This window comes from Falco biarmicus, chromosome 1, assembly GCF_023638135.1.
Source record: "Falco biarmicus isolate bFalBia1 chromosome 1, bFalBia1.pri, whole genome shotgun sequence".
In the NCBI taxonomy this organism is placed as follows: Eukaryota; Metazoa; Chordata; class Aves; order Falconiformes; family Falconidae; genus Falco; species Falco biarmicus.
The window spans coordinates 89,080,747-89,108,430 of NC_079288.1; the positions used below are offsets into that span (position 1 = coordinate 89,080,747).

The 27,684-nt window shown below is 60.1% G+C and overlaps 1 protein-coding gene across 4 annotated transcripts; it reads right to left on the minus strand.

Moving 5' to 3' along the window:
• Positions 1-572: 572 nt before the first annotated feature.
• VAX2 (ventral anterior homeobox 2) lies at positions 573-27,684 on the minus strand. 4 transcript variants are annotated; one of them, XR_008819835.1, is made up of 4 exons: positions 26,361-26,730; positions 21,582-21,769; positions 3,587-4,434; positions 573-1,337 (listed from the first exon to the last, which is right to left on the minus strand). XR_008819835.1 is itself a non-coding variant. In XM_056326557.1 (4 exons), the coding sequence occupies exons 2-4, from the start codon at positions 26,620-26,622 to the stop codon at positions 3,946-3,948; spliced, it is 939 nt and encodes a 312-aa protein (XP_056182532.1). In that variant the 5' UTR covers positions 26,623-26,624; positions 27,105-27,684; the 3' UTR covers positions 575-3,945. The 4 variants fall into 4 exon arrangements, 3 of the variants coding, with proteins under 3 accessions (XP_056182532.1, XP_056182533.1, XP_056182530.1); XM_056326557.1 differs by adding an exon at positions 27,105-27,684 and having other exon boundaries at positions 575-4,434; positions 26,361-26,624; XM_056326558.1 differs by adding an exon at positions 27,093-27,684 and having other exon boundaries at positions 575-4,434; positions 26,361-26,624.

Genomic DNA, 27,684 nt, shown 5'->3' on the forward strand with positions numbered 1-27,684 from the left:
ACAGGGATGGGATGGGGACAAGGTCGGGACAGGTGTGGGGACAGGGATAGGGTAAAAGTGGAGTTCGGGGCAGCATTAGGGGCAAGGGCAGAGGTGGGGACAGTTTGGGGGGAGGTCTGGGGTACGGGTGGGTTTATGGGCACAGGTAGGGGGGAGGGGTCTGCACCCCCCCCCGCCCACCACAGGCTGTGGGTCTGTGCAGAGGTAGGGCAGGGCTGGGGGCAGGCTGGGGGGGCAGGGAGCCTCGTGCCAGGGGTAATGGGGGGTTGTCAGGCTGCATCTGGGACGGGGACGAGTACACAGGGCAGCCCTGTGTCTGCTGGGGAGGGGGGAGCATCGGGAGGGGGGTGAGGGTGTGCTGCTGGGGGGGCTGTAGCGGAGGTACCTCCGAGTGTGCATGCTCGGGGGGGGGGGGGCTCTGACGATGCACACAGGACAGCAGAGAGCAGGCAATGACGGGCTTCAAACACCTCCCTGCCAAGCCCCCCACGAGAGCCACCACTCCAAAAGGCGATGGAGGAGGAGGAGGCAGGCAGGAGGCAGGACATAACTTTTATTAACCATTAGAAACCATAAGAAACCACATTATTTGTTAAAGTTTTACATCCAGTACTTTTTTTTTTTTTTTTAACCTTTATGTTTTTTCCAATCATACAAGGAGCTGCCGGAGGCGAGCGGAGCGGGGCAGGCTGGGGCGAGCTGGCTTCCCCACGGCACCTTCCCACCCCGCCAGGACAGCTTCGCTGGGGCTGTTTGCTTTGGGAGAAGAAACTTTGGAGAAGCAGCAGCTTTGGATCAGGTTTGGAGCCTTTGTGAAAGCAGCATTTGGGTTTAAATTGGCAGAAAGGGCTTCCCATCGCATTGCAAGGCAGCCCATGGCCTCCCTGCCTCACTTTCCACCTTTCCCCCTGCCCGCATGGGAGGAGGATGGAGACCCATGAGATGCCTCGAGCTGGGTGAACACACTGGGAGGACCACTACCCCAAAAACTCCCAGGTTTTGGGAGTTCCCTCGAAAATAAAACTGGATTTTGCTTTCTCTGAAATGCCCCCAAACCTCCTCCACCCATGAAGGTGCAAGGGGGTCACTTCTCCATCAAACTGGACCAAGTTTCCTCCCAGTGAGCCCAGGGTGGGAGGAACCAGGGTCCAAAACCCTCCGGAAATTCCTGCAGTTCAGCTGCTCCCAGGGGGAAGAGGGAAAACCAAAGCAAAACAAATCCTGGGGAGGTTTGATGGCAGCATTTCCCCCATCTCGGCGTAGCCAGGTGGGCACGGCTTCCCTGCTGCCTGCTCTGCCCGCCTCAGCTCTCTGTCTTGGAATACCACATCTGCAGACTGGGAAAGGATGAAGAACGGCAATATAAATATAAATTAAGTGATGAAGGGAAGGGAGAAGGTCGTTGTCCTGTCAAAATCCAAAACCTCAGTCAAATACGTCATTGGGGTGTCGGGGTTTCAGCACCCCAGGGCACCAAGAGATCCAGCAAATACATTTAGGGAGAGGTACGGAGGTGTTGGCAGCGAGCTGTGGTCTGAGGTGGGCCAGGAGAGGGGAGGTCATTACGTGAGCCAAACGCTGTCCCTGCTTCCTGCATCTCTGAGCAAACCCTGCCTCAGTTTCCCCACCTGCAGCTGGGGGGGTGCCGACCCCTCCTGAGCTCTGCAGAGCAGCACAAGACCTGAGGGCTCACTCCCATAAAGTGCTCCAGACTTGAGGTGATCAATAAATACTATTTCATAGAAATGCTTGATTTAAAGGAAAAATAAAAATCACCGAAACCTTTTCATAAAATCATTTATTTTAAATATTTCCCTGCAAAATCTTGGGAACAGGTGGGCTAGCAGCTGTGTCCCCCTTAGGGACCAGTCCCTACAGAGCAGCAGCCTGGGCGGGGGGGCTGCAGCACACGCAGGGACGCTCGGCCTGGGTCAGGCCAGCGACTTGCTCAGTGGTAATTATTCTTCTGCATGAAACCGCAGCAGGAGGATGCGGGAGCCCCTCGGTTTGGGGGTGTGCAGGGGGCACGAGCCCCATGGCAGCTCCTGGGCACAGGGAGGGGGCTCAGGGTATCCCCCCAATCCTGCCACAGCAATGTCTCTGCAGGGTGTCCTGCCAGGGCTGTGCCAGCAGAGCATCCTGCCACCGCAATGCCACTGCAGGGCACCAGGCCGAGGTGATGCCACCACAGAGCATCCTGCCACAGTGATGCCACTGCAGGGTACCCCACCAAGGCAATGCCACTGCAAAGCATCCTGCTGAGGTGATGCCACCACAGAGTACCCTGCCGAGGCAAAGCCCACACCACAGAAGGGCCAGACTCTGCCCAGCATAGACCTCCCTCAGCAGATGCCAGGGGCCCATGCTGCCCCTTTCCCCAAGGGCCACCTCATGCAACGTCTCTCTTATTTTTGCCAGCAGCAGGACTCCAAGCCCACCATCAACCCTATGGAGCTCATTCCCCCACAACATCCCTGTGCCGTGCCCTGCCTGAGAATGGCCCCAGCACCGCACATCTGAGGCCAAATCCTGCCCTACGGGAAGCCATCGTCACCCCCTGGAATCAGGGTACTGAGGTGGGAAGAGCAGCTGAGGCTGCCCGAGGGGCAGGGCCCTGCCTTTGCAAGCAGTGGGTGCTCAGCACCTCTCAGGGCTGGACCCTGGTTGTGCCAGGTGATGGGAGCAAGGCAGGGAGATGCTGCTAGGCCAGTGCTCAGGGTGGGGCTCGCTGCAGTGCCAGCGCTGAGCACCCAGCACCCCAGGATGGCGACGGGGGTGCTTTGGGCTCCCGCTGACGGCAAAGAGACCCGTGACCTGACCTGACACAGAGGAGCAGATCCCAGCATCACAACTGCCCATGCATCTGCATCCCCCTCGGTGGAGTTTCCTTGTTGGGATGCATGATGGTGGCCTGACCCCAACCCACCACAGCCCCCCCAGGGGGATCCAAGGCCTCTCCGGCATTCCTGGGGGTTTGCTGGGGTGGGACAGGGTCTAGGACAATGGTTAACTCTGCACAAGCAGGCACAGAGGAGCCTGGGGATGTCTCAGGAGTTGGGGTGGCCGCTTGCTCCAGAGCGCAGGGACCACCAGTGCTGGGGGCTGGAGACATGACCAGCACTGTCGGTCCCCCCCAAACCTCCCCAATTCCCCTGCCCTCCAAGGACAAGCATCCCACAGGAGCGGTGCTCACTGCTGGCAGAGGGGACCTGGACCCCACAGCCACCGGGATGATCCAAGACAGCCTCAGCCAGAGCACCCAGCCCTTTGCAGGTGGGGAAACTGAGGCCTGACACTTGCCCAAGGACACCGTGGCATGGCAGGGACAGAGCCCAGCACTGCCCTTTGCTCTCCCTTTGGGGTGCCCTCCTGCTCCCCGGGGCTTTGGCCGTGACCCCAACAGCACAGACCCCAGAGTGACAGTCCAGAGGGACCGGCGCTCTCCAGTCCCACCCATATGGGGTGCCAAAGGACCATGGGGCACCAGCAACCCCCCCCCCAGTGCCCCATCGCCCAGAGCTGCTCCTCTCTCAACCCACGAAGCACAGACCAGAGCATCATCTTCCAGACCCTGAGTGGGCGATACCTGAAGGAGGGAATGTGGCCCTGGCAGATCCAGCAGCGTCAGTGAGGGACAGGACATCGCTGGTGACACGGGACACCCAGGAACACCCCCTGAGGTGTGAGCAGGTTCAGCGCCAGCCCTGCAGCAAGGAGTTGCAGGGAGTCATCCACGGCTGCATTGGCGTGCCGGGGGTGGGGGGGCCAGGCATGCACACTCACACGTGTGTGCACACACTCGCACGGGCACACACACCCCCCAGACAGAAGGCGAACAGTCTTCCACATCCCACTTGCCAAATCAAACCCCGTGTGGGGGCACAGGGTGCATGGGGACGTGGGGGCTGGTGGAGGGGGGGGACACCTTTTGACACTCATTTTCATTTAAGGGCTTGGCTTCTTGCTGGGTATAGAATTGTCTTTCCTTTCCAGCCGCGTGTAAGGCTCAAAAGCAGAAGTGCCCAGTCCGTAAGCGCCCGGGAGGTCGTGCAGGCTGCCCAGGAACGGCCCCGCAAAGCACAGCGGGGCGGCCGGCAGCCTGGGCGAGGACGAGGAGGAGGAGGAAGAGGCAAGAGAAGGGACCTGCAGGCTGAACGCTCCCGGTCCCGGTGGGCTGCTCCCGCCGCCGAGCCCGGGAGAGGTGGTTCCCGGGGTGGCCAAGCCAGATCCGTTGCCCGTAGGACTGCCGATGGGGTTGGAGGTGGGAGAGAGGAGGCTGGGGGGGGCCGGGACGGAGAGGAGCCGGCCTTGCTCCAGCAGCCGGAGGATGTTGCAGGTGGCAAAGGACTCGGAGGTGGTGGTGGAGCGTTTCTCAGAGTCCCTGCTCTGGTCCTTCTTCTGCTTGGTGCGCCGGTTCTGGAACCAGACCTTGACCTGAGGGGGGGAGCGGGGGGACGGGGTGGGGGGACAGGAAGGCACGGACAGAAAGAGAGTGCAGGGGGGCCGGGGAAAGAGAGGCAAGAACCAGGAGAGAGTGAGAGATACGAGAGAGAGAAACGTATTAAAATAAACGCCCAAGTGAGATCCATCCCCCGCCACAGGGACTGTGGATAAGTCGCTCCCACCTGCTGCTTCCAAGGAAATGGCAAATTCTGGAAGGTGTCACCAGGAGAGAGTGGGACAGGAGCCTGGGGGTGGGAGCCCGGGGTAGGAGCCGGGAGCCAGAAGCCCGGGGCTGAGCCCCTCTGCTGCTGCCCGGCTCTGCCCTGTGCTGGCTCTCCCGGGGCTGCTGCGCTACGGGATGTGCTGGACTCTCCTCTGTGGTGGCCATCAAACCCAGGCTTGTGCCCCCACCTGCAAACCCTTCCCTCACCAGGCCAAGAGACAGGGCAGGATGGAGGGTCCCTGGCTTTGCTACGGTGCAGGGGAACATGTTAGGGGACAGGATGGCTTCTGGTGGCCCTGGATCTCTGGGCACAGACCTACTCCTGTGCCCCAACCCAGTTGGGGACATTCCCGCCCCAACCTGCCTCTGGCCAAAGGAGCAAGTCCAGACTGTGGCCCCCATGGGACACCCCCAGCCCCAAAACTGCACCTGACTTACCAGGGTGGGACATGGAGCTGGTCCCCAGCCCGTGGCTCCCGTCCCCCTATGGCTGCCCCCACACCCCCTAACCTCTCCCCTGGGAGGGCAGCCCCCTGTTTCTGTCCCTCCCTGGCAGAGCAGAGGGGTAGGACAGGCAGAGAGAGAGAGACAGAGAGAGGCATGAGGGACAGACAGATGGACGGAGATGGAGGTGAGGGAAGGAGACGGATGGGAAGACACTCGGATTAGAGCGTGGTGGATGGCGGGGCGGCACCTGCGTGGATGAACTGGATGTTGGCCGGGACCCTGGGAGTAAACCCCAGCACACGGGCACAGCCTCTGTCCCCATCTGCTCTGGGGCCAGCAGGTCTCACTCATCCGAGTCATCGGAAACTCATTGGGGCAGGACAGTCACTCACTGACACAGCCCTCGCGCGTCCCCTGGCACAATAGACCCACAGTACAGAGCTAATGGAGCGTGGGGGTGGAGGAGGTCTCAGCCCCCTGGCCCCTTTCAGGGGACATAATAGTGGAGCCGACGTCTGGGCGAAGCCGGCCAGAGGCTGGGGATGCTCAGGGAGGAGCAGTGGGAGGTGCTCCTGGGCAATGGGGGGACACCAGGACCACGGGGCTGAGCTCATACCCCACAGCTGAAACCTCCTGGCACCACGGGCCACTGCCAGCCCACATCCTACCCCCCCATACCCACAGAGCCCCGCATGGAAGCTCCCAAGGACGTTCACTGCCCATGCACGCCCACTCACTCGCTTGGCCCCACACAGGGATCCTGAATCCCTCAGTGCCACTGGGACCGCAGGGCTCACGTCACAGCCCAGCCAGGTCCCCAGGGCTGACATCCCCTCCCCACTGTCCCCCCCAGGTACAGGCAGGGGTCTCTGCTCCCACGGTCCCGCAGCCTGGGGCACAGCGACCTGATGCAGAATTCGCAGCCCACCAGCTTTTCTGGTAGAGCTGCCACATTCTGGGGAGCACAGAGCCCCAGTGCATGGGTGGCAGTGCCAATCGGGACTCACACAGCCCCACAGTCCTGCATCTTTGTTGACATCTTAACAAAGCTTCTGCTGTAAATCCCTACAGAAACATGTAGAACCCCAGCGCGCTCTGCTCAAAGCATCCCCCAGCCAGCCAACTCTGGAAGAGTGAGAGCCTAAAAAAATCCCCATCAGCATGATTATGTCCTTGAGGATGGGCATGAAGTGCCCAGGAGCTGCCCACAAGCCACATTTTCCCAGCCCAGCCGGGTGCGCAGTGGGAGGTGGCAGTGGGATCCTCATCCCCTCAGCAGGGAGGGTGCACCAGCACCCACCCTTCCCACTCCCGACACCACCACCCACAGATCAGGCTCAGCATCTCCTGGCCTTTCCTGGGCATAGCAGCCCAGTCCCAGCCTCGCCTCGCTGTGCCAGGGAGGATGGAGATGGATGGATGGAGCCCACCCTCTCAGCCATCTCCATCCCTCAGCCCCAAACCAGGGTGCTGCGGAGCTCTGCTGTCGCATGCCCAACCCAAACCCTGCTTCCTTCAGCCTGGTGTACGTCTGAGCCTGCTGCCCAGGCTTGGAGGCTGGGAGCCTACCCCCAGCTTTCCTCCCTCTCTTCCTGGTCCCTGCGCCCTCCTGGTTTGAGTTCATCGCCTCCAGGTACCCTGAGATGCTGACAGGTCTCAGAGACCCTCTGAGGCTGCACAGGGACTTCACAGTATCATTTAGGTTGGAAAAGAGCTTTAAGATCATGGAGTCCAAGCGCTAACCCCACACTGCCAAGGCCACCACTAAACCATGTTTCAGTGCAAAGGGAAACTGTGGCACGGACAGCCCCTGCAAAGCTCTCTGCATTGCAAAGCACACTGAATCACAGCTTCTAACATGGCAGGAGGAGTCCACAGGGCACAGAATCACAGAATCATGGAATGGTTTGGGTTGGAAGGCACCTTAAAGCACACCCCGTTCCACGCCCCTGCCACGGGCAGGAACACCTTCCTCTAGACCAGGTTGCTCCAAGCCCCATCCAACCTGGCCTTGGACACGTCCAGGGATGGGGCATCCACAGCTGCTCTGGGCAGCCTGTGCCAGCGCCTCGCCGCCCTCATCATAAACAATTTCTTCCTTATACCCACTCTGGCATTGTGCTGAGCAGCACTAGCCAGGGCAGGGTGTCCCTTGATAGGTTACTGCTCTTACTGACTTGGGAACCAGTGACCTGAGCGGAGGCACAGCCCCATCACCACGCATCAAAAAAGGGCAAGCAGAGACACCACAGCACCCTGCAGAAGGAAGAACTGAGCCCCAGGGGAAGAGGCAGGTGCGGCATGCTCCTGCTCTGCAGCATCGCAGCTGGCGCAGGCAAGGGGAACCGCCACAGGGAGTCAGGGGGTTTCCTAAAGCAAGGACTAGGAGGCATCAGGTGTTGTCACCAGGTAGCAGCCAGAAACCACAGCAACGTGGGAGGCAGAGCCCCTTTGGGCAGCACAGATGGTGTTAGTCCCTGCTGCAGGGTGCCCTGGAAGTCAGAACATGAGTGGGCTGAAGAAGGGGCTCGGAAAAATCATGGGAGAACAGACCCATCAAGATTTAACGTGAAGATCTAGGCACCTCCTCGTGGTGAGCGCTTCCCAAGATGCCAGTGGCTGGAAAGATATAGCAAGGACAGGATCACTTTACACCCCACGCACTGTTTTCTCTCCTCTTCCACCACTGACCACCAGTGGAGAGAAGCTCCTCAGCCTCTGTGTCCCCTAAGGTCAGCTCTGACGTTCTGGTTGTCTTCTACAGGCTGTAAAACACAGCTCCATAAAAGCAAAGGGACCTTGCCAGGGTCTTCAGAGGTCTGTTCTGTTCCACCTCCTCCTCCAGCTGGCCACGGCAGCTCCTTTTTCCTGAGCATTTCAGGATTTGGTTTGTGTTGCCACTTCTCCCGGGAGCTCTTGGTCAGCTGGGGAGGAACTTTCCCGGGGCAGCCGTCATCTCTCTGGGTATGACGCTGAATACCAACAATTAACAGCAATACAGATGGGGAAGTCCAATAAATAGATCAATAGAAACTGAAGTGGATATTGATGTGCATGAATTTCTGGTGCTGAAACCCAGTTCCACACCACTGGGGACATGAGGGGAAACACTGAAGGACAAGAGGGAGTAAAGGGTGGAGGTGACGCCAGTCTCCAATGGCTCAACACGGGGTTCAGCTGGGGAAGGGTGGCAATATGGTCCTTAGGAGAAGAAAACCCATTGGGTTCCTCCTCCTCAGTGCTGCTGCTGGGAGACTGTCCTGTCTCCCTGTTCTGGGAGACTCTTCCCAGCCAGAATATCCTTTGCTCTCACTCCTCTTTCATCTGGGCTGGCTGACGCCACCGGTGATGATACCTCCATTGATAGGCATAGATAGAAACTTTCTGTAGCCCTCCCCGCCTTCACCCAACGCCTGATCCTCCTGCAGGAGGTTCTCCCATCCTTGCCTCACATCTGCGCCCATTGCCCTTGAACACCATGACCCAGGCTGAACGTGTTCTGCTAAATAAGGTTTCCTCATGCCTCGTAGACTGACGTGAGCTTTTCCCCATCTGCACTAGTGACATATCAGATGAGCAAGATCACATTTGCCTTCACGGCTAAAGTTCATATACAGCTTGTCATTAATTAGTAGATCCATGTCCTTTTCATCCTCCATTATGATCAAGCCCTGAGTTCTACCAGTGGAGATGTAAATAAGCTCAGCTAGACGCAGTCCTTGACAAGTCCGTGAGTAATTTCCCTCCAGCCTTGATCCCTCGTCTTTCAGCAATCCCCTCCACCATCTCCCCTCAGTTACAGTTTCTCCTCCACACCACAAGTTCTCTACCCATCTTTTGCTGTGGTTTCATTCATAGCTCCCCATCGGCCACCTTAGCGAGTGCTTTGCTGAAATCTGCTTTGACCAGATTGGCTTCGTTTCCTTCTCTAAAAAAGCAGCTGTCTTCCTCGTCCAAGTTACTGGGTGAACTAGTGCATGACTGTGATGGGGCAATGACACCCTTCCTAGTCTGGCCTGGGGGAAGGGCAGGGAGGACCATGCTGGCACATCTCTGGTGGACACCACATCTCCAGCGTCTATGGAGGAGGCAACATAGCCCTGTGCGCAATATTTTGTTTCTCAGTTACCAGCTCGGTGAGCTATGGTTAATAACTGAAGGGCTGTGGGAGGAAACCAGCCACCTCCAGCTCTCCTGCCAGACTAGGGGGTGAAGAAGAAAGTGAGAGCAAGGACACCTTTTCCCTGGGAATGGAGAGAGAAAGGCCAATCCCCAGATGCCTAGGGGGCAGCGAGGACAGATGGTCAGGGAGGGCATGGGGATGGGGGGGGAGCCTCCCCCTGCTCCAGAGGAGCCCCAGGAAGAGCCCATGGCTCCTGGAGGCTGTAAATCCCCTGCCTGGGTCTGTGGGATCCAGGACCACACGTGACAATCATGTCAGGTCAAGCCTGGATGCAGACAAATAGACAACAACATGCATTTGGATGCGACTGAAGAGCAGGACATGAGAGGTCATGCGTTCACCAGAAAAGGAAGGTGACTCTCAGAGGACAGGGAGAAGGCAAGCCGTGTAGAGAAGATGACTCTGAAAGCCCTAGGAGACACGGCATGCAAGAGAGAGCATGATGCTGAAGGTATGAAGCACAGCTTGCGGATTTATAGATGTACACGAGTGTTTGGAGAATGAGTCCTGGCACTGGGCATTCAATCCATCACCGTGACCAGATCTAGTGTCCACCTTTCCATGGGGTGAGTGGCTGGAGGGATCTCGGGATGAAACCCCTTGTGCTTCTGTATCTGGAAATTCTGCTTTCCTCGGTCTCTTGCCACAGAAGAGACTGGTAAGAGCAGGGGATGTCTTGTCAGAGTGAGCAGGTGTAAGACATGATCCCTGGGCTGAAGCAAGGCAGACTCGAATGGCAGAGACACTATAGGTGGACCATGGGGATAACTTCCCGTGGAGCTCCATTCCTGGGGCAGGAGTGTGCTTGCCATTGTGCTGGGCTGTCTGGTTAGCACAGAAGGTTCTCCTAAGAGAGATGCCCTGGATCGACTAGAGTGAGGAGGAAAGTCCTACAAGCTGGTCAGAAAGGTCCATCTGCCTTTCAAGTCCATTAGTGCTTGGAAGCATGTGACTTTTCTAGGTCCTGCAGCAGGAAAATCAAGCAGGAAAATAGCATCCTGGGCTAGGTGTTTCCATAAAAAAATCAGGCCCTCAGCCTACCCACACAGCAGCAGAGTAGCCACCAGCCATGTGTGCATTCACCAGGGAGGGACACGGGAGCCGTAGCTCACTGCAACCATCCACATTCACCTGCAGGTTGTGGGTCATGTGTGACAAATGTGGTCACCTCATCGTGCATCCCCCCTCTCGTATGTATGCATGGATGTACTGAGAGCCCAGAGCGCTGGTACTTGGCCAGCATGAGATGGCTCGAGGCTGAACACAGCAATAAGGTTAATTTTGGAGAACTGGCTTCCACAGCAGAGACTCTAACCAAAGTGTTAATAAAGCATATTCCTTCCTAGAAGACTTAGCCAGGTCTAAGCGTCCCACGGCATATGAAGAAGACAGGACCAAAGGTATCTAGCTGGGACACAGGCATGCGGTTCCCACCTCTGACACCAACCCCATGGGACACTGGCACCTCTCACCCCTCTGTCCCTCTGCTTAGGGACAGCAACACTTCTGCTTTGGTGTCTGAGTACTGAGCATGGTGGGCACCCACACACACCCCAGGACCTGTGGGTGCCACCAGAGCATGAACTGCAATACCCACCAGCAGAAAAGGAAGGCAATAACCCCAGTGCTGTAACAGGTCTGTCCGGTCTGTCCCAGACTGGCAGACCCACCCAAAGCTTTCAGGACTCATTACAACAGTCCTCAGCACACAATAAAACACCACCATCACCTCACCGACCTGCCCATAGCTGCAGATTTTGTTCCCACTCCCTCTTTCCACCACGCCAGAAGCTGGAGATACCTATTGCTCAGAGCAAGGTCAATCCTTTCTCGCTGGTGGAGAGGCTGGATGTGGTGTCCAACTAGGAATGACCAAGAGTATGAGAACTCAGCTGTGCATTGGGTGGAAAAGCAGCTCAGAAGGTTGAAACCTGCTGCTTCATCATTTCAGGATGTGCTTCCCGGTGCGTGGTGTGAAAACCAGCGGTAGCTTTCCCCATGGCACCACGGAGCCTCCCACCCCGTTGCCCTCTTCTCCTTGCAAGTCCTGCTGTCACCCAGCAGCATAGGAGGGGGCTCAGCTCCACGAGGACCTCGGGTTGCAAGTTCATCCGCTGTGGGCTACGTGACTCCCACCACGCTCCCATTTACAGAGAGTAAGGGGAAAAGAAATCACAAAAAACAAATCCCAAACTGCCAGGAGAATGGTCTCAGGGGAGCTGGCAGCGCCATGCAGCAGCTCTGGAGCAGGGATGTAAAGGTTGAATATATTTGTATATATTTAATATATATCATATATATTATTATAAAAATATTCGTGTTTTCCCTTCTTCCCAAAAAAAGCTCTCCCCTGGCCCATTCCCCCCCGATCACATAAGAGCCTCACCAGAGCAAACGCTGCCCAAACACCGAGTGAGCCCTCCAAAGAGAAGGGCAAGGCAAGTGCAGAAACAGCACTGACTGCCGCCGGGAAAGCAACACCGCAACTCCCCCTGCTCCCTAGCATCTCCTGCTGCAGCGGGAGTGTCCACAGGGCCACCACCACCAGACAGCGTGCCTGGGAGTGGGACGTGGAGCCCTCGGAGAGCCCGGCGGGGGGTCCCTGCAGCAACCCCAGCCGGCCGCGCTGCTGCCCAGGTCCCAGCCTGTCTGACCCGGGCAGCTAGGAGCTTTTTTTTTTCCTTTTATTCTATTCTGGTTTATATTACCCTATATTTATTCTATTCTTGTTTATATTTATTCTATTCTATTCTATTCTACTCTATTCTATTCTATTCCATTACATTCAATTCTTTTTATTTTTAACATTTTCTTTTATATTGTTTTATTTTCTACACACTCTTAGTGCCTGCTATGCAACTGAATGAGCTGCTGAGGGTCACAGATGTACCCACAGATTTCTCCATCCTCTGGCTTTTCTCCGCACATGGATCCCCCACCACGAGGAAGGATTCACCCTTACAGGAACAGGCTCCAGGAGCCCACTGGAACCTCCAGCGTCCCTCTCCACGTGTCAGGGAGCACCACCGCTGCTCCCCGCCTGGGAGGGAAGCAGAAGAGCTTCGGTTCACCTGCTCTCCTCGCAAAGGGAAAGCGATGCAAAATGTCACCGAGCATCTGAACTTCTCAGGGCGGCACGGTGCGGGTGCTCTGCTACGGCACCATCTGTCCATCTGCGCCTGCCCAGCAGCAGGACGGACAGGCAGGCTGCTGAGCCACCCTCTGCTCCCGCTCAAGACCCCCCCACTGCAAACTCTGCGCACTGTGTGCACGCTTGCACCCTGCTCTGCCATGCTCCCGCACGCCACACCTGTGCTCGCACATGCCCCACCACGCGTGTGTGCACCGGAGGGGCCAGACGCACACGCAAACCCCCCAAATCGCACCATCTGCCACGGGGTCACATCTACCTGCAGTTGCTCGAGGGGCTCACTGAGCATCCCAGTTCCCCCCCGCTCAAGCACGGGCAGGGAACAGGCAGCAGCGCAGGCAGGGCTCTGGGGAAGGGGACAGACCCAGGCAGGGAGGACGTGGCATCTCCCTGCTCGCTGGAGCGGCGGCTGCAGCCCGTGGCGTCAGCTCCGAGCAGGCTCCCAGCTCCAGGCGCGGTGGCATGCAGCATCCGTGCCATGGCACAGCGGGAGCTCCTGGCCCTGCTCCCGGCAGCCCGGCTGAGCCCGGTGCGGCAGCGTCCGGGAGCAGCCATGGGGCAGCGTGTGCCACGAGCATGGCTCTCCACAGCTACCGGCAGCCTGGTGCCACCGGGATGGAGCACGTGAGTGGTTTGGGCCCTCCTACCCTGTGCCACGAACCTAGGGAGCGCCTGAGCCTCCCCCAGCCCCTTCTCCGATGGCTCAGCCTGCCCTGCAGATGCTGGCAGCCGGGATGCTGCTCCGATCCCTGCCCTCCAACACCTCCCAGCTACAAAACAAACACCTCCCAGCTACAAAACAAATTATTTCCAAGCGGTTAATCCCGACAGAGACCCCCTGCCAGCAAGCCAAGCTTCCCGCACGCTCGGGGATGGAAAGGCACAGGGCAGGAGCCCATTGCCCCACGGTGCTCAGGGATGCAGGGATCTGCTGAGGGTTTCAGCCCAGTAGCTGCCTCACACTGCCCCTGCTCCACTCATCCACCCCCACACGCTGCCCAACATGCTCTCATCCCCACCCCAGAGCCTGCAGAGCAGGATGTGGCCACGCTGGCCAGCCGAGGACTGGGCAGTGCCCTCGCCTCTCTTCAGCTAACTTTTTATATCAGCTGGCACCTAACTGATGTGTTTTGCTGGCTTGTGGCCAAGCAGCGGTGGGACGTCACTCCGGAGCAATCATGGTTTGCCGGTGGGAGCCCGAAGCCCCTGTTCCTTGCCCACCCCAGTCCCAAGCAGTGGGCATGTCACACCTGCTCATTGCAGCCTGCTTGCCCCAGCACATGTGCTCCCACACACCAGCATCCCCCAATGCCCCCAAAACACCTGAGCCCCTCGGCCTCCCAATGGAATGACGCTCATCCTCCCCCAGGACCTGCATGAGCATCGCCCCGGCACCCGTGCGGGCAGGGCTGGGGGATATGTTACTGCTTTTTAATGGTGTTTATTATTTGGCAGCCCTGCCCCGGGGCTGATCCCGGTGCCATCATGCATCCCACACTGCGCACACCTCCGGTACGCCGGCCACCCAGGACTATTCACAGCTGCCGGCCGAGGTCATTTTCCTCACCGGATTAGCTCCCCGCCGCCATCAGCTGATGCCCACTGCGGCACGGAGGAAGGCAAGACCCAGCCAGCCCCAGCTCCACAGCTTGCCGGCCACCCTTCCTCTTCCTCCTCCTCCTCCCTCCGTCCCGCGTGGGGCCATGGGCTGGTGAGGCTCGGCACAGGCTCGGGCCCCGGCGTTGTGTAAGCTGGCGGGCTCGCTGCCCAAAGCCGCCTTGCCCAGAGGTTTCATAACGGTGCAGAGCCTGCATGACCCATCTGCCTCTCCCCAGCTGCAGCCAGAGTGGGGATGGACTCATCCCTTGGCTTCTCCCCCAGCCCCTCTGCGCCCCTGAACACCACCCCCCACTCCAAACCCGCTGCTGCACCCAGGACAGACACACACGGGGCCATGCTTCCAGCCGTGCTGAGCTGCAGCCCACCGTGGGACCTGACCCCGAGCTGCTGTGTGCCCTCAGCCAGGAGCCTGTCCCCTGAGCACCACCTCACCCCACCGCTGATCCAGAATCCCGGCCAGAAGCATGTCCTCAGCCTTTGCTCCAAAATTCAGGATATTTTCTGCTTCACAACAGAACATCCCAGTGCTCCCACGCCCTTTGTGAATGGAAACGAAGGAGCAGGGAGGGGGCTGGGCTCTGCAGGCAGGTCTGCCAGGGGTGACCTGTCCTTCACCACCCAGCCCGGTGGCCCCAGAGCAAGGTGACCTGGGAGAAGCATCCTCCAACACACCCAAATTGGGTAGAGACAAACCGTTGGTCTCCTCGGAGGAATTGGCTGGTTTCCCCCATTTATTGGGGTTTCTGAAAATGTTGCCTGGAAAGGATGGGAGACACTGTCCATCCCACCCCGGCAGGGACATTCTCCACGCAGCCCCGGCCCCGCGGGTCTGATACCCAGCACCTGGCCAGAGTGTGCGGGCAGGTCGTGGGACCCCGGGCAGCGGCTGGGGTTTGGGCCATCACATTTGAGATTCCTGCCCCAGCATCAGAGACAGCTCCAAAACTGTCACTCAAACCAATTTCCATTAGAAACTGTCATTTTTAGGAAACAATTTTTCTTAAATTATATTTACTTGGAGTGTGCTGAGAAAGCCTTGGAGATTGCTCTGGAAACACCCAGCCTTCCCGCAACATTTAGTATTGAAATTTTCCATCAAAACTGTTTTTTACTGTGCAGGCACTTCTGATCGAAAATGCTTAATGACAAAAATCTCAATGATTTCACATTTACTTTTATCGGCCATTTTGCCTAGTGCCAGTTGAGAACCGTAGAGGTACCCTGATACTTCAGGTTATCTAATTCATCACAGGGGCAGCTGTCCTGTATAAGAGCCCTATTTCCAGAGGCTCCCCTCATTCCCTCCGAAGGAGAGCTGCTCCTTTCCTCTCCTAGAAATGTTTTCCAATCCCCCACCAAGAAGCCAGTGCTCCCTGACATGCTTTGGGAAACAAAACGCCAAAATGGTGCATTTTGGAGGAACCCAGAGGGCTGGGGTCAGGCAGGCGGAGGCAGTGGGCAGGCTGTGCCAGCCCGGTCCTGCCGCTGTGTGGTACCTGGTTATGACACAGACTTATTGCCACCAGCCCAGGGCCCCGCGGCTGCAGGGTAAACCCCACCACATGTCCCCGCCACGAGGAGAGGATGGGATTAGCTTGTCCATGTGAGCAGGTTTACTCCACAAGTGTGCTCTGACACGGGCTGGCATGTGGGACAGGCACCCTGAAGCTACTGGAGATGCTCAGAGTCACCCTGGAAGAAACTGAGCATCTCCAGTGGTCACCTCCTGCAACGGGACCCAGGACTCCCCTCTCTTCCACATCAGAGCCAGCATCTGGATGCGACCTGGGAGTCATTGAATACAGGATCACCCAAGCTGATGTGCCCTGTTGCCTCCTACTCACTTCAGAGCAGACTCGGTACCCAAGGCTTTGGCAGCAGGAGCTGACTGCAGGCTACCACGGTTGGACATGCTTCCCCCAGCTACCTGCCTCCCCATCCCACCATCCCCACATCCCCTGGGCCAGTTCCAGGCACCCCAGGTCCCTCAAGAAGCTGAGTCAGACCCAGTCTGGCAGAGAACTCCTCCAGGAAAACAGGGCACCCTTCAGCCCATCCAGAAAAAGCTCCACCAGAAGCAGTCTAGGGGGATGGACAGGAGCACCCAGCTGGGAACAGCACTGGCGGTGGAAGCATCAAACCAGGATGCATCAGAATGGGGCACCCCACAGTGCCAGCAGGGCTGCAGCTTCCCAGGCAGAGGGGAGAAAACATTCCCCGTGGAGCAATGACCCACAGGAGAACAGTCGGTGTGAGCAACCATGACACGGAACAGCAATGCCGTCAGAGCAGTGGGGTAGAGGCAACGTGAACCACAGAAGATGTCCGGGACTATTTTTCTATGCACAGCAGAGCATGAGGGATGGGTGGAGGGATGGGAGGAGGGATGGGTAGAAGGACGGGTGGAAGGATGGAGGGATGGAGGGGTGGAAAGATGGAGGCCTCCTCAGAAAAGAACATACTCAGCCATGACACCGGTATTTTCTGCATGGTCTAGAAAAGGGTTTTCCAACAAACTTCGAAAATTCAGCTTCCCCACACCCTGAGGACTCACAGAGGCCCCAAGGCTGAGGAGTGTGCTGCTCTGAGCAGGCAGACCAGCATTACGGTCCTACCTGCCTCTTGTGCCCTGGGGAAGCCCTAGCCTGCAGCTCCCATCACCAAGCTCTGGGTGACCCTCACCTCCTCCAGACCACAGCCCTCCTGCAGTTCTCCTTATGAGAGGACAACTTGTGCTGGCACCAACCACTGTTTCACTGTTCTCTCACTGCAGAGACCAATAGTTGTTAACGAGTAGAGGTGCGATTCATTTTTAACTGCATCATCTTAATTGCCGGGCTATAAATAGACTTTCCTGCCCCTTCTCTGGCTCAGCTGCTTTCTCACGTGCTTTGCTCCACGCTGAGGGGATCACAGTCCTGAAAGCTCTGTGCTGCAAGTACCCTCCCCACGCTGCACACGCTGCTCGGAGGGTGCTGGGCCACCGGCAGTGACAGAGCTGTAGGAGCCCAGCCTCTGCCAAGGACAGCCCAAGGGTTTGTCCCCAGGAAGCCCCGCTAGCCCGGCTGCGATGGAGCCCACCGCAGTGAGGGGAACACCAGGGGATCTGTGGGGGTCCCATCAACTTTCCAGTGGCCAGGCAAGCAAGAAGCATGATGCTATGACCTCTCTCCACCCTGTGCTCCACCGTTCCTCTACAAAAGGTCTTCAGATGCTGCACAGGAGCCAAAGAGCCCAAAAGTTCACCAGTATCTTCCAGGCGGTGCATGGGTCCACGAGCTGCCAGCAGCGCTCCTAGCTGTGCCCTCCTCAACTGAGGACAGCCCTGTCCCCCAGAGCTCCTGCCTTTGGGAAGGGGTGAGATGCCTCTTGGCAGCTCAGTGCTGGGTGCTGCGTGGAGAACATCAGAACCAGCCCTGTCATGACCTGGGTGCCCAGCCCTCAGAAGGGGCCCTTGCTCAATGTAGTGTCACTCCTCTGTCCTTGCTCTAAGGAGGGCAAGAAGAGCTGGCAAATACACCGGGTCACTTGAACCTGAGCCTGGCATTGAACTCCTGACCCAGAGAGCAAAGCCTCCTGGCCCAGGCAAATCCCCTCGGCGAGCCCATCCCGCCTCTCCTCCTGCCGGGGGATTTGTGGGAATTATCCTCCCTTCGCCATCCCCCCCGTGGTCCTTCTGCCTCAGCCTCCTCTCTGCCTTGTGTTTTCTATCCCTTAATGACACTAAGAAGGGACACTTTTCCACTAATGCCTTGGGATGTGCTGCCTGGAGAAAGCCTGATGCAGGGATACGGGCTACTCTCCGCTGGGCACAGGGGGCCAGATTCTGGACGGCTTGTGCCAGGGTGGGCTGGGGCAGCCCCCCTGCCGCTCTCACCGGGGATGACAGCTCACCTGGGATGCAGCAGCCGGAACATCTGCATCTCCAGGCCGCTGCTTGACAAGTTAATGAAAATATTCTACGGGCTAATTAAACTCATTTAACACTAACCATATCCATGGATTAATTAGAAAAAGCAAAATGGCATTGGGCTGGAGACCAAGCAGCTCCCAGCGACGCAGAACAGGTACATGGCTCCCTGCAGGGATGAGGTGAATTCCCTGGGCTGGAGAGAGCTAGGGCAGGTCGAAGCACCCTCCTCATCTTCACCAGAGCACAAGTGGTTCCGAAACTCCCACACACACATGCTCTGGGTGCAGCAGGCCTAGCTAAGCCCCACAAGCAGGCATGGGGGACAAGGTGCAGGGCTGGCTCTGGAGAGATGGCAAGGTGGCCATGGAGGGACAACAGCGGGTGGCCCTGCGCAGGGCAAGGGCAGGCTCATCTGGGCACCAGCTTCTGCAGCTGCTGCTGCTCCGGCATGCGCGGCTCTGAGCCTCCCCCTGGCACGGAGTGGCTGTGCTGCTTCTCCCTGCCTTAGCCTGGGTGATCCTCCCTCTGCCCTGGGTGATCCCCCCTCCCTGAGGCAGGGGCCAGAGACAAGAAAGCAAGAAGATCCCTGCTCCCCAGCATGGAGGTGGGTCATTCTGGCTTCCCTGCCAAGGGCAGCGATAGCCTTCTGCCTCGAAGTCTGCCAAAAAGCAGGATCAGATGCCAGGAAAGTAAAATAAGAGCCTAAAAGAGGCCCTTTTTTACTCCAGCAGGATTTCTCAGAGGTGCAGCCTGATCGGCGGACCCACTTACAGGAATGCTTGGCTGCAGCTCTCCAGCTGTGATGACATCGTGTCTCTTCCTATCTCATCACGCTGCTTGCACCACTCTCCTCTCACAGAGGAGTGGAGATGAATCATTCTTCTCCCCCTGAACATTCACAGGCACACAAAAAAACCTTCTTGGGGGCCCCTTCCTTAATGCCCCTCTGCTTTGCTCTCCCGTCCCATAGTGGGACACAGTGAGCTCCCATTGTGTCCGGGGATGCCAGCAGAGAGCAAAGTTGGGAGCAGCTGGCTTCCTAACCTTGAAACAGAGATATAACCCAGTGAGGGGATGTAAAGGATCCGTCCCACTGTCCCAACCACCAGCACAATGCAAATGTCAACCAAGAAAGAGCCACAAGATGCTGCTGGTCGGGAATCCACCCACAAAACTTTAGATGGAGTAACTATACCATGAACTGCCCTAAGCCCTGGGAGCTGCTGCTGGATAACGCTGGGAGGAAAATCCCCAGAAGTATCCAAAATACTCTGATTGTTGCAAATGTTGGATTTCTCCCTGTCTGAGCTGATGGACACAGAGGAGCCTGGTGGGACAGGAGCAGTTGGTGGGGACTATCCAGTGTCCCAGCCACATTTAGACCAGACCAGCATGCTGCATGGAGCCACACAATACCCTCCAGATCGACGGGGTCTTGTAAAACCCTGCCATCACCTAGCTCCTACAGCAATGAAGGAAACCTCTCATCCACAAGGACAAGCCTCCCAGCACAAGAACAGCAAGGGACTGGGGTGGGGGGTGACGCCTGAGTGTTCAGAGAGCCTGAAACCATGACCCACAAGGACCTGCACCCTGCTAATGAGAGGAGGAAGCCAGGCATTGAGCCTGGCACTGCCATCCCCAGGCAAGGTGGTGGCTGGGGAGGGACGGACAGCAGCAGAGAGCCAGGAAGGTACAACTGGGAGTTTGCTGTAGGGAAAGAAATGGTATGAAAAGCACAGAAAGGGATTAAAAAAGACAGAGATGAAGGAGAGAGATGGGGAAAAGAGGATGCAGGAAGCAAAAGAGAAGAGACAGCCGTGGCCTACAGGGTGTGAATTTTCTCACTGAGTGATGAAGGCAGCAATGAGGCACCAAGCAAGCAGTAAATAAGCAGACATCAGTCCCTATGGAGAGGCTGCGCCCTCCTGGCCCCGGGCTGCGGCAGCCGGCACCCTGCTCGGCATAGCCCTCTGCCCCACGCACCGGCTGCCCATCCCTTCCCGTGCCTGCCAGGGAGATGAAGCTCTTCCCCCGGCACAGCACGGCCAAGCCCACCCATGTTCCTCCCAGCTCCCTGGAGGTGATGCTGGGACCAGAGCTTCAGCTGGGACCCCACGCAGAGGGACCCCTGTGCAGCACCCAGCTGCTTTGCTCCTAACCAGCGCCTCTGTGCACATATCCCGCAGACAGAAACCCGCTCCTTACCAAAAATCAAACCCACTCTGCTACCAAAAGAGCCGAGAGCGACTTATTTTTTGTGCACCAGGGCCTCTAATCCCCCTTGCAGGATCGTGCAGCAGCTGCACAACGAATACCAAAGCACCACAGAGCAACAGGGTCTCCCCAAAACCAAAGCCCGTCAGCACACAGGGGGAGCCTGGAGCTGGGGGCTTGGCTGCTGACAGCTGGGATAGGTTCATTCCATGAGGGGGTTGAAAAAATCGAAATTATTTCCTATCTGAATCGGTGAAACCACGTAGCTGCCTCCAAATATGCATTACTGGCCAGAGAAGGGGCTGACAGGGTTTTTCCATAGTTCCCAGCTGTGCTGTTTGGCACTGCAGACTCCATTAATTTTATTATTCTTACTATTTCTGCATGAATTTTCAAGCCAAAACCATCACAACCCCAGCAGATGCACTATTTGCTTAGCAGACATCAACATCAACTTTCAAACACGCGCAACCTCTCCCACCTCTGCTCACCCAGGGTTTTCCGAGCAGCCCAGCTCTCTCCACACTAGGCAAACCTTGGCAGAGAAGAACCGGGAAAATCCCACCCCACTGGCAAAGCTCTGCACAGCGCCGGGCATGCGGGGTGTGATGGAGAAGAGATGCCCAGGGCGCCGGGCATGTGGGGTGTGATGGAGAAGAGATGCCCAGGCCACGCCACAGCTCAGGGGTCCCCCAGTCTGCAAGGACAGTCCCCAGTGGCATCCCACCTCGCTGGAAGTGGGAGAGTAAGGCTACAGAGAGGGGGGAGCGGCGGGGTGCAGGATCCATGTGGGATCCATCCAGCTCGTACACAGCCAAATACCTGATCCCAGCAGCACCCACAACACCGCCTGACCCTGCTCGCCCACCCTGCACTGTGGGTGCTGCCATAAGGGTCCCTGCTGATGCCCTCCTGCTCTCATCCTTTCCCTGCTTTGCCAGAGCCTCCCAGGGGGATGCTGCTCACGGGGGAGCAGCACGACAACTGGCAGGGTGGGGGTCCCAACAGACACCACTCAGGGCTGCCCCTTGTCCCCTCTAACCCTAAACTGACCACTCCTCTGGCTCAAGAGGAAGGGGCTGGAGGAGAGCCACTGCCCATAGCATCATGAACACTTCTCCCTGGCCACGCTCAGCCCCAGCTCCTGACCAAAACACTGGCCAGCATTCCTCCACCCCAGCAAGCACCGAGCCCCGCCGCCTGGGTTTGGGACCGGGGACTCAGCTCAGCCCCGGCTCTCAACCACCCCAGCCCCACTTGCTGCCTGCTCTGCCTGTCCCCACTACCCTCAGCACACCGGTGGCCGGCACAACCCGGCTGCATGCGGACACGCTGCAGGGCCACCAGGACGTCCCCACCACGGAGGAGCCGCCACGACGCTTACCTGGGTCTCGGAGAGGTTGAGCTGCCGCGCTAGCTCCGTCCTCTCCCTGCCCACCACGTACTGGCAGCGCTGGAACTCCAGCTCCAGGCGGTAGAGCTGCTCCGCTGTGAAGGATGTCCGCGTCCGCTTGGGCCGGTCCAGGTCCAAGCCCTTGGGGAGCACGATCTCCCGGATCGTCCCTTTGGCATCTGAGAGGGAAGCGGGGAGAAAGGCTGTCAGGAAAAAAAGTCTCCAGGGAGGAAAAAAGCTGGGGGGGGGAGGAAAAGCAGTGGCGGAACTGGACCAAAAGGCCAGTTACTGGGGGAGGAAAAGCTGAGTTAAACCCCATCAGGGCTGCTGCCCACCTGGGGGGCTCGCTGAAGCAGTAACTGTGAAAATCCCCCAAGCTGCAGCTAAAAGAAGCAACATCCCATAGTTCGGTTGTCCCCTCTGGCCCCAAATACTGCAAGTTTATAAACCTCCAGGGAACGGTAACAAGTCTTCACGATTATTATTTTTTCCTCAAAGAGATAAATAGAAACAAAAAAGTCTTTAAGGAAAACAGACTGTTTAGTCACAGAAATAATAGTTTCTGAAAGCCAGAAGCAGAAAGGAGTTCTATACCAAGAAAGAGTTATAATTAATTTTTTTCATTATAATAATATATATTATTTTTTATTTCTGTCCTTCCAGAAAAAAATTATCTCTGTTACAATTCCCTCCTTTCCAGAATTGTTCTCATTGAAGGGCTATTTTCTTGAAGAGCAGCAGCTCCTGCTTTGGGGCAGCTCTTGGCTAAAGGGTGCCCGGTGCTGGGCCCCACTGTCAGGGCTCCTGGCTCCCAAGCCCAGGGGGACCCGAGGTCCCCCCAGCCCTGGCTGGAGGTAAGTGGCTTTATCTCTTTCTGGCTGACTCAGGCGTGAAAGAATTATAAAATTGCTGGGGCAGGAAGGGGGAAAACGGTGAGGAGCAGCCTGGGAAGGGATGATGGAGCCGGCACAGGGACAGCAGAGCTGGCATGGGGATGGTGGGAGCAGGGGGCAAGCACAGGGTGGGGAGAGGGTGCCCAGTCCCGAAGCCGGTTTCCCACCGCTATGTTGTGGTACGTGGCAGAGGCACCATCCCGGCCGGGCCAGCCCACTCCAAGCTGGAGCACAGCACTACAGAGAGAACCAGGGCCACAGAGGGACTGGGGAGGGTCTGCTGGGACCAGCAGTGTGGGCTCCGATCCACACCCCCAAACTCCATGGGTGAGCATGGGGCTGCCAGAAAGGAAAGGGATTGGAGGTATCTCTGGTAGGGAATCTCCAGTGGGATCAGGACGCCAGCCTGGGAACCATTTTGCAAGGGAAAACGTGTTTGCAGAGATGATGCCCAGACCACGTCCGCACTCCCGTGCCCACGCCATGGTCCCCCAACACAACAACAGCCGGGGCTGCCAGCGACTAGTGGCTAACAGAGACACCCATGCTTCCCAGCCGCAGCTGCAAGTAGCTGCCCCTCCACCCTCACCGCTCCGTACGGCGCTGCCGGCATTATTACGGGTATTATTTATTGTTATTTCCCCCCAGCAGCTGGGGCACGGGGTGGGGGGAGCGGGCTGGGCACAGCAGCGGAGGGGAGGGAAGGAAGCAGAGCCCGCGGTGCCAGTGTGGCAGGGAAGAGGCGAAACCCCCCGCTGCAGCCCCCGCAGCACAAGCAGGTCGCAGCCCTATGGCACACCGCCGATCCTCCCCACTGCCTGGCTGGCCAGGTTTTGGGGGGGCCCACGGCCACCCCCACCATGCCAGGAAGGCCACAACACCATCTTGCCTGCAGAAACCCCTCCTGAGAGCCCATCAGCTGCTGGACCCCAGACCCCCAGCACCCGCCAGGTCCTGCCGTGGCTGTCCAGGGTTTTCCAGCAGCTGCTCCGGCGGGGCTGAGGCGACAGGTTCTGCTCTTGCGGCCAGGCTGCACCTGATGGCAGCATGTCCAGGACCAGGCCTGGGACTGACACCCCCCAGACGAGGTCTGGGGCCAAGGTCACTGACTTCTTCCCCGCCATAGTGGCTAAATACGACGAGGCAGGGCAGGCAGAGGCGGCGGGGGAGTGGGAGGGAAGGCGAGTGGGCAGCAGCTTCAGGAAACCCTGAGCTGGTGAACAGCAATTTCACAGCCTGCACACGCTGCAGCACAGCACAGCAGGCTGGGGGACACATCCTGCACACCAACCCACACAGCGGAGCCGGCACGCACAGATGGCCCGGTAGGCCCAGGGACAGACCACGCGCACACGCATGTGCACGAGGGACACCTCTCCCCTGCACAGGGACACACCATACGCACCCATGTGTACAGGGTCTCTGCACCGACACAGCTGCCAGGGCATTTCTGGGGTGCATGCCCGCTCCGACACCCCCAAATGCATCCCTCTCCACGCCGGGGCTGGCGGCACACACGCCTCGGGATGCGCCTGGGGGCACGGGAGCCCGCGGCCCTTCTTGGTGCCCCCCAAACAGCACCACTGTCCCTGCACCCACCCGCATCCCCCAGGCACAGTGCCGGGGCAACCCCCACAGGACCAGGCCGGGAAGGGAGCACCCCGGGATCTGCCCCCTCCCCTTCCAGCTGCCACCGGGGCTGCAGCCCCCACACTGCCAGTGGGACCAGCTCCAGAGCGGCCCGGCTCGTCCCATTAATCCCCTAAGCACCTGCCCACTGCCGGCTCACACCCCGGCCGTACCCGCGGCCAAGGGTGGCCGCCAGCCCTGCCGCCCCGATGAGATGGGGATGGCCGGGCGCCCCGTTGCGCCGGCTGGAGGCTCCGTCCCGGCCAGTGCCCAGTACCGTGCTGTCCCGGCCGAGCGGGACCTGGGCACAGACCACCGCGCCGCTTCCCAACGGGATCCCACCAAAGGCCGAGGCCGCACCAGGAGCCCCGGCCACACCGAAGCCACCGGGGACGGGCAGCCCCGGGGCAGCCACTCCACACCGGGCAGCCACGGGGAGATGCGGTCCCAGCCCCGTGGCAGGCAGCGGGATGGTGGGGAGCGGCCCCCACAGCCAGGGCCGAAATGAAAAAGATTTTAAAATATATTTCAAAAATTTTTATTTTTTTTTAAGAAAACCCCGCATTTTGCAGAAAACTGACCTGGAAGCGCTTCCCTGGCGCCGGCCAGTGCTTGGCACCTACCCCACCCCCGGGAGCGCGGCCCGGCCGGGGCACGGCTGGAGCGAGGGGCTTGGCCCCGCCACCGGCTGTGCCCCCCGCTGTCCCCTCGCTTTATTTCGGGTCCGCTCCTGTTGGTTTGCAGCGTTTCTCCCCGCCACCATTTTGTCCGTGCCGTAAAGGCTGCAGCAAGATGGTGAGACCAGCCGCTGCCAGGCAGGGGTCCCCGGGGCCGGATGAAGCGGGGACCCTGCCCCAGGCTTGGGGACCGACCCCCGGTCTGCTCCCTGCCCCGGGCCCGTCGGGGCGGCCCCGGTAAGGCCGAGGCCGGGCGGAGGGGAGGCCTGACCCCGGCCTGACCCCGGCCTGGGCGACCACCGAGGGCCCGCAGCCACCCCGAGGTCTGCTCCCTAGCACTGCCCGCTCCCCCGCCGAGGTGCACGGGGAGGGCTGGGGCTGCGACAGCCGGGCTGTCGGCGACAGTCACCTATCCCGACAACCGGGAAAGAGGCTTCGGCGGCCGGCAGGGCTGTTTGCACCCGCTGGGCGGGCCGGGGTGCCCGAGCCGAGCCGCGCCGTGCCAGGCCCGCGGATGACGAACGAGCTGGGACCCGGCCCAGGCCCCACCGGCCCCGGGGCGGCACGAGAGGACGGGCACGGCCGGGTCGGGGCCGCCGCTCCGCTCCCTGCCGCCCTGCCCGAGCCCTCGGCTCGGCGCCGGGGCAAAGGCCGGGCGGCCTCGGCCCTGCTCACCGAGCGGCCGCGGAGCTTCCCCGGGCTGCGGCGGAGGCGGCGGAGCATCCCCGGGGAGGGCTCGGGTTGGAGGCGCGCCGCCGCCCCGGGAGCCCCCGCCCCGGGGAGCGCTCGGCACCTGCCGCTTCCCCGCCGCGGCACCCCAAACTTTGGGGGTTCGCCTTGTACAAGCCGCGCTGCTGCCGCCGAGCCCCGGGCCGGCGGGCGGCCGAGCGTGGGCAGCTCGGCGGGATGCGCCGGCTCTGGGTCCCGCCGCGTCCCGAGCTCGCCGCGTTCCCGTCCCCGGGCGAGCAAGCGATATTATAAAGAGAAAAAAAAAAAAAAATAGCCCCTAACTCGCCACCGCTCCATGACGCTTTTCTCCTGCGACAACGCTTTAAAGCAAAGCCGATGCTCTCACCCCTCTCCCGCTGCCCGCCCTTACCCCCGGCGGGGCTCGGCCGGCCCGGGGGCTCTGTGGCCCCGCGGCCGATCCCCTGACCCCCCGTTCGGCCCGCTGCGCCCGGCCGAGCGCGGCCCCTCGGCCGCAAACCGAGGCGGGCAGGCGGGGCGCGCCCGGCCCCGCTGCCGGGAGCCGCACGGCGGAGCGGGCTGGGGGCCCGGCCCGGGCCCCGCCGCACGGAGCGGAGCCCGCAGTAGCCGCCGCGGCGAAGGGGCCGGGAGGCCGGGACTCGCAGCCGGCCAGCGCCCGGGAGCGGCCGGGGATGCGCTGAAAGCGGTGCCGGGGCTGGCGGCGGGGAGACACCGACACACGCACACACACACACACCGTGCCCCATCTCGCTGCCCCCCGGCCCCGGGGCGAGGAGCGAGGAGCCGGCCGGCGGGGGCGAGTGCAGCCGGGCAGTGCCCCGGTGTGGGGAGCGCAGCGCGGGGCCCGGGGACCCTGCCCATACCTCGCACCAGGATGCGGCGGCAGTAGTCCGCCTCGCCGGTTCCCGACGGGCTCTCGCTGTCCGGGGCGCACTCCTTGGAGGAGCCGGGGCTGACCGCCGACGTTCCCGGGATGTCCTTGAAGCCGCCGCGGCCGCCGCCGCCGCCGCGCAGAGCGCTCTCCAGCTCCGCCCGGGTCGGCGCCTTCTCCCGGGCCCGCCCGGTGGCTGCGGGCTCGGCCAGCAGCACGGGGCTCCTGCCAGGCTCGGCCCCTCCATCGCTCATCCCTGCGGGCGCCGCGGCGGGATCAAACATCAGGAGGGAGAGAGGGAAAGAGACAGAGAGAAGGAGAGAGGAGGCAAGACTAGGCGGGGGGGGGAGGGGAGCCCCCCCCTCCCCAGACCCCTTCCCCTCCCCGCCCCTCCCTACCCCCCCACCCCCCCCCGGGGCTCAGCGCCCTGGCAGAGCTGGGGGCACCGTGCCCCAGCTCACCCCCATGGCCGGAGACCGCCAGGGGCCCGTCGCCCTCCCGCCTCTCCGCGGCGGAGCCAGCCCGCTCCCCCCCCGGGGGCTGGCATTTAAACCGTGCACACACACCCCCGCTCCACCGGCCCAGGGGTGGTACCGGGGGCGGGGGGGGGCGCGGTGGGACACGTCGGGGCGTCCCGAGAGGGTGCGAGTGGGGGGTAAAAAGGAGTTAAAAACTTTGATAGGAGACCGAGCCCCCCCCAGCTCTGCGCCCTCCCCAGCTCCACCTCCCGCGGCACCTCGCTCCGGGCAAACTTCAGGCGCTCCGGCCGCAGCCGTTGCCCTTCCATGGAGCGCCGGTCCCGGTCCCGGTGCCGGTGGGGAGGCGGCGGGAGCGGGCGGGGGAACAGCCGGTGCCGGGGCTCGCCGCGCTGCGCTGGGATTCGCGTGCGGGGAAATCAGTATTGGGAGATGGGGAGAAGCGGGGTGTGTGTGTGATTTTAGGGGGGCGGAGGGGAAGGGGAGGCCGATGGGAGGGAGCTGCAGAGGAAGCGGCCGGGGGTGGGACCGGGGAAGAAGACGGGTCCTTATTCCTCCGGCCCGGCCCTCCCCCGCGCTCCTCTGCGCATCCCCCGGCCGCCGGAGCCGGGAGCGGGCGGACGAGCCCCCGCCGCGGCGGGGAGCGGGCCGTGGGGAAGGCGATGGGGGAAAGGGGCGATTTTAAATTAACGGCCCGGGCACAGACGCAATTTCCTGCTCTCCCGGTCCGTGCCACCGATTGGTAAACAAAGAGCCCCTCGGCGGCCGCTGCCCGGCCCCAGGAGTGCGGGCAGGGCCGGGGGCGGCGGCTCCCGCGGGGACCCCTTCTCGGGGGGCTCA

Excerpts from the sequence above, each read along its gene's own strand:
- VAX2 (XM_056326555.1), bottom strand. The coding sequence starts at position 26,652 with ATGTTTGATCCCGCCGCGGCGCCCGCAGGGATGAGCGATGGAGGGGCC. Across the intron at positions 21,770-26,360 it reads CCGCCGCATCCTGGTGCGAG|ATGCCAAAGGGACGATCCGG; the intron begins GTATGGGCAGGG and ends CTTCCCTCTCAG. Across the intron at positions 4,435-21,581 it reads TCAACCTCTCCGAGACCCAG|GTCAAGGTCTGGTTCCAGAA; the intron begins GTAAGCGTCGTG and ends TCCCCCCCTCAG.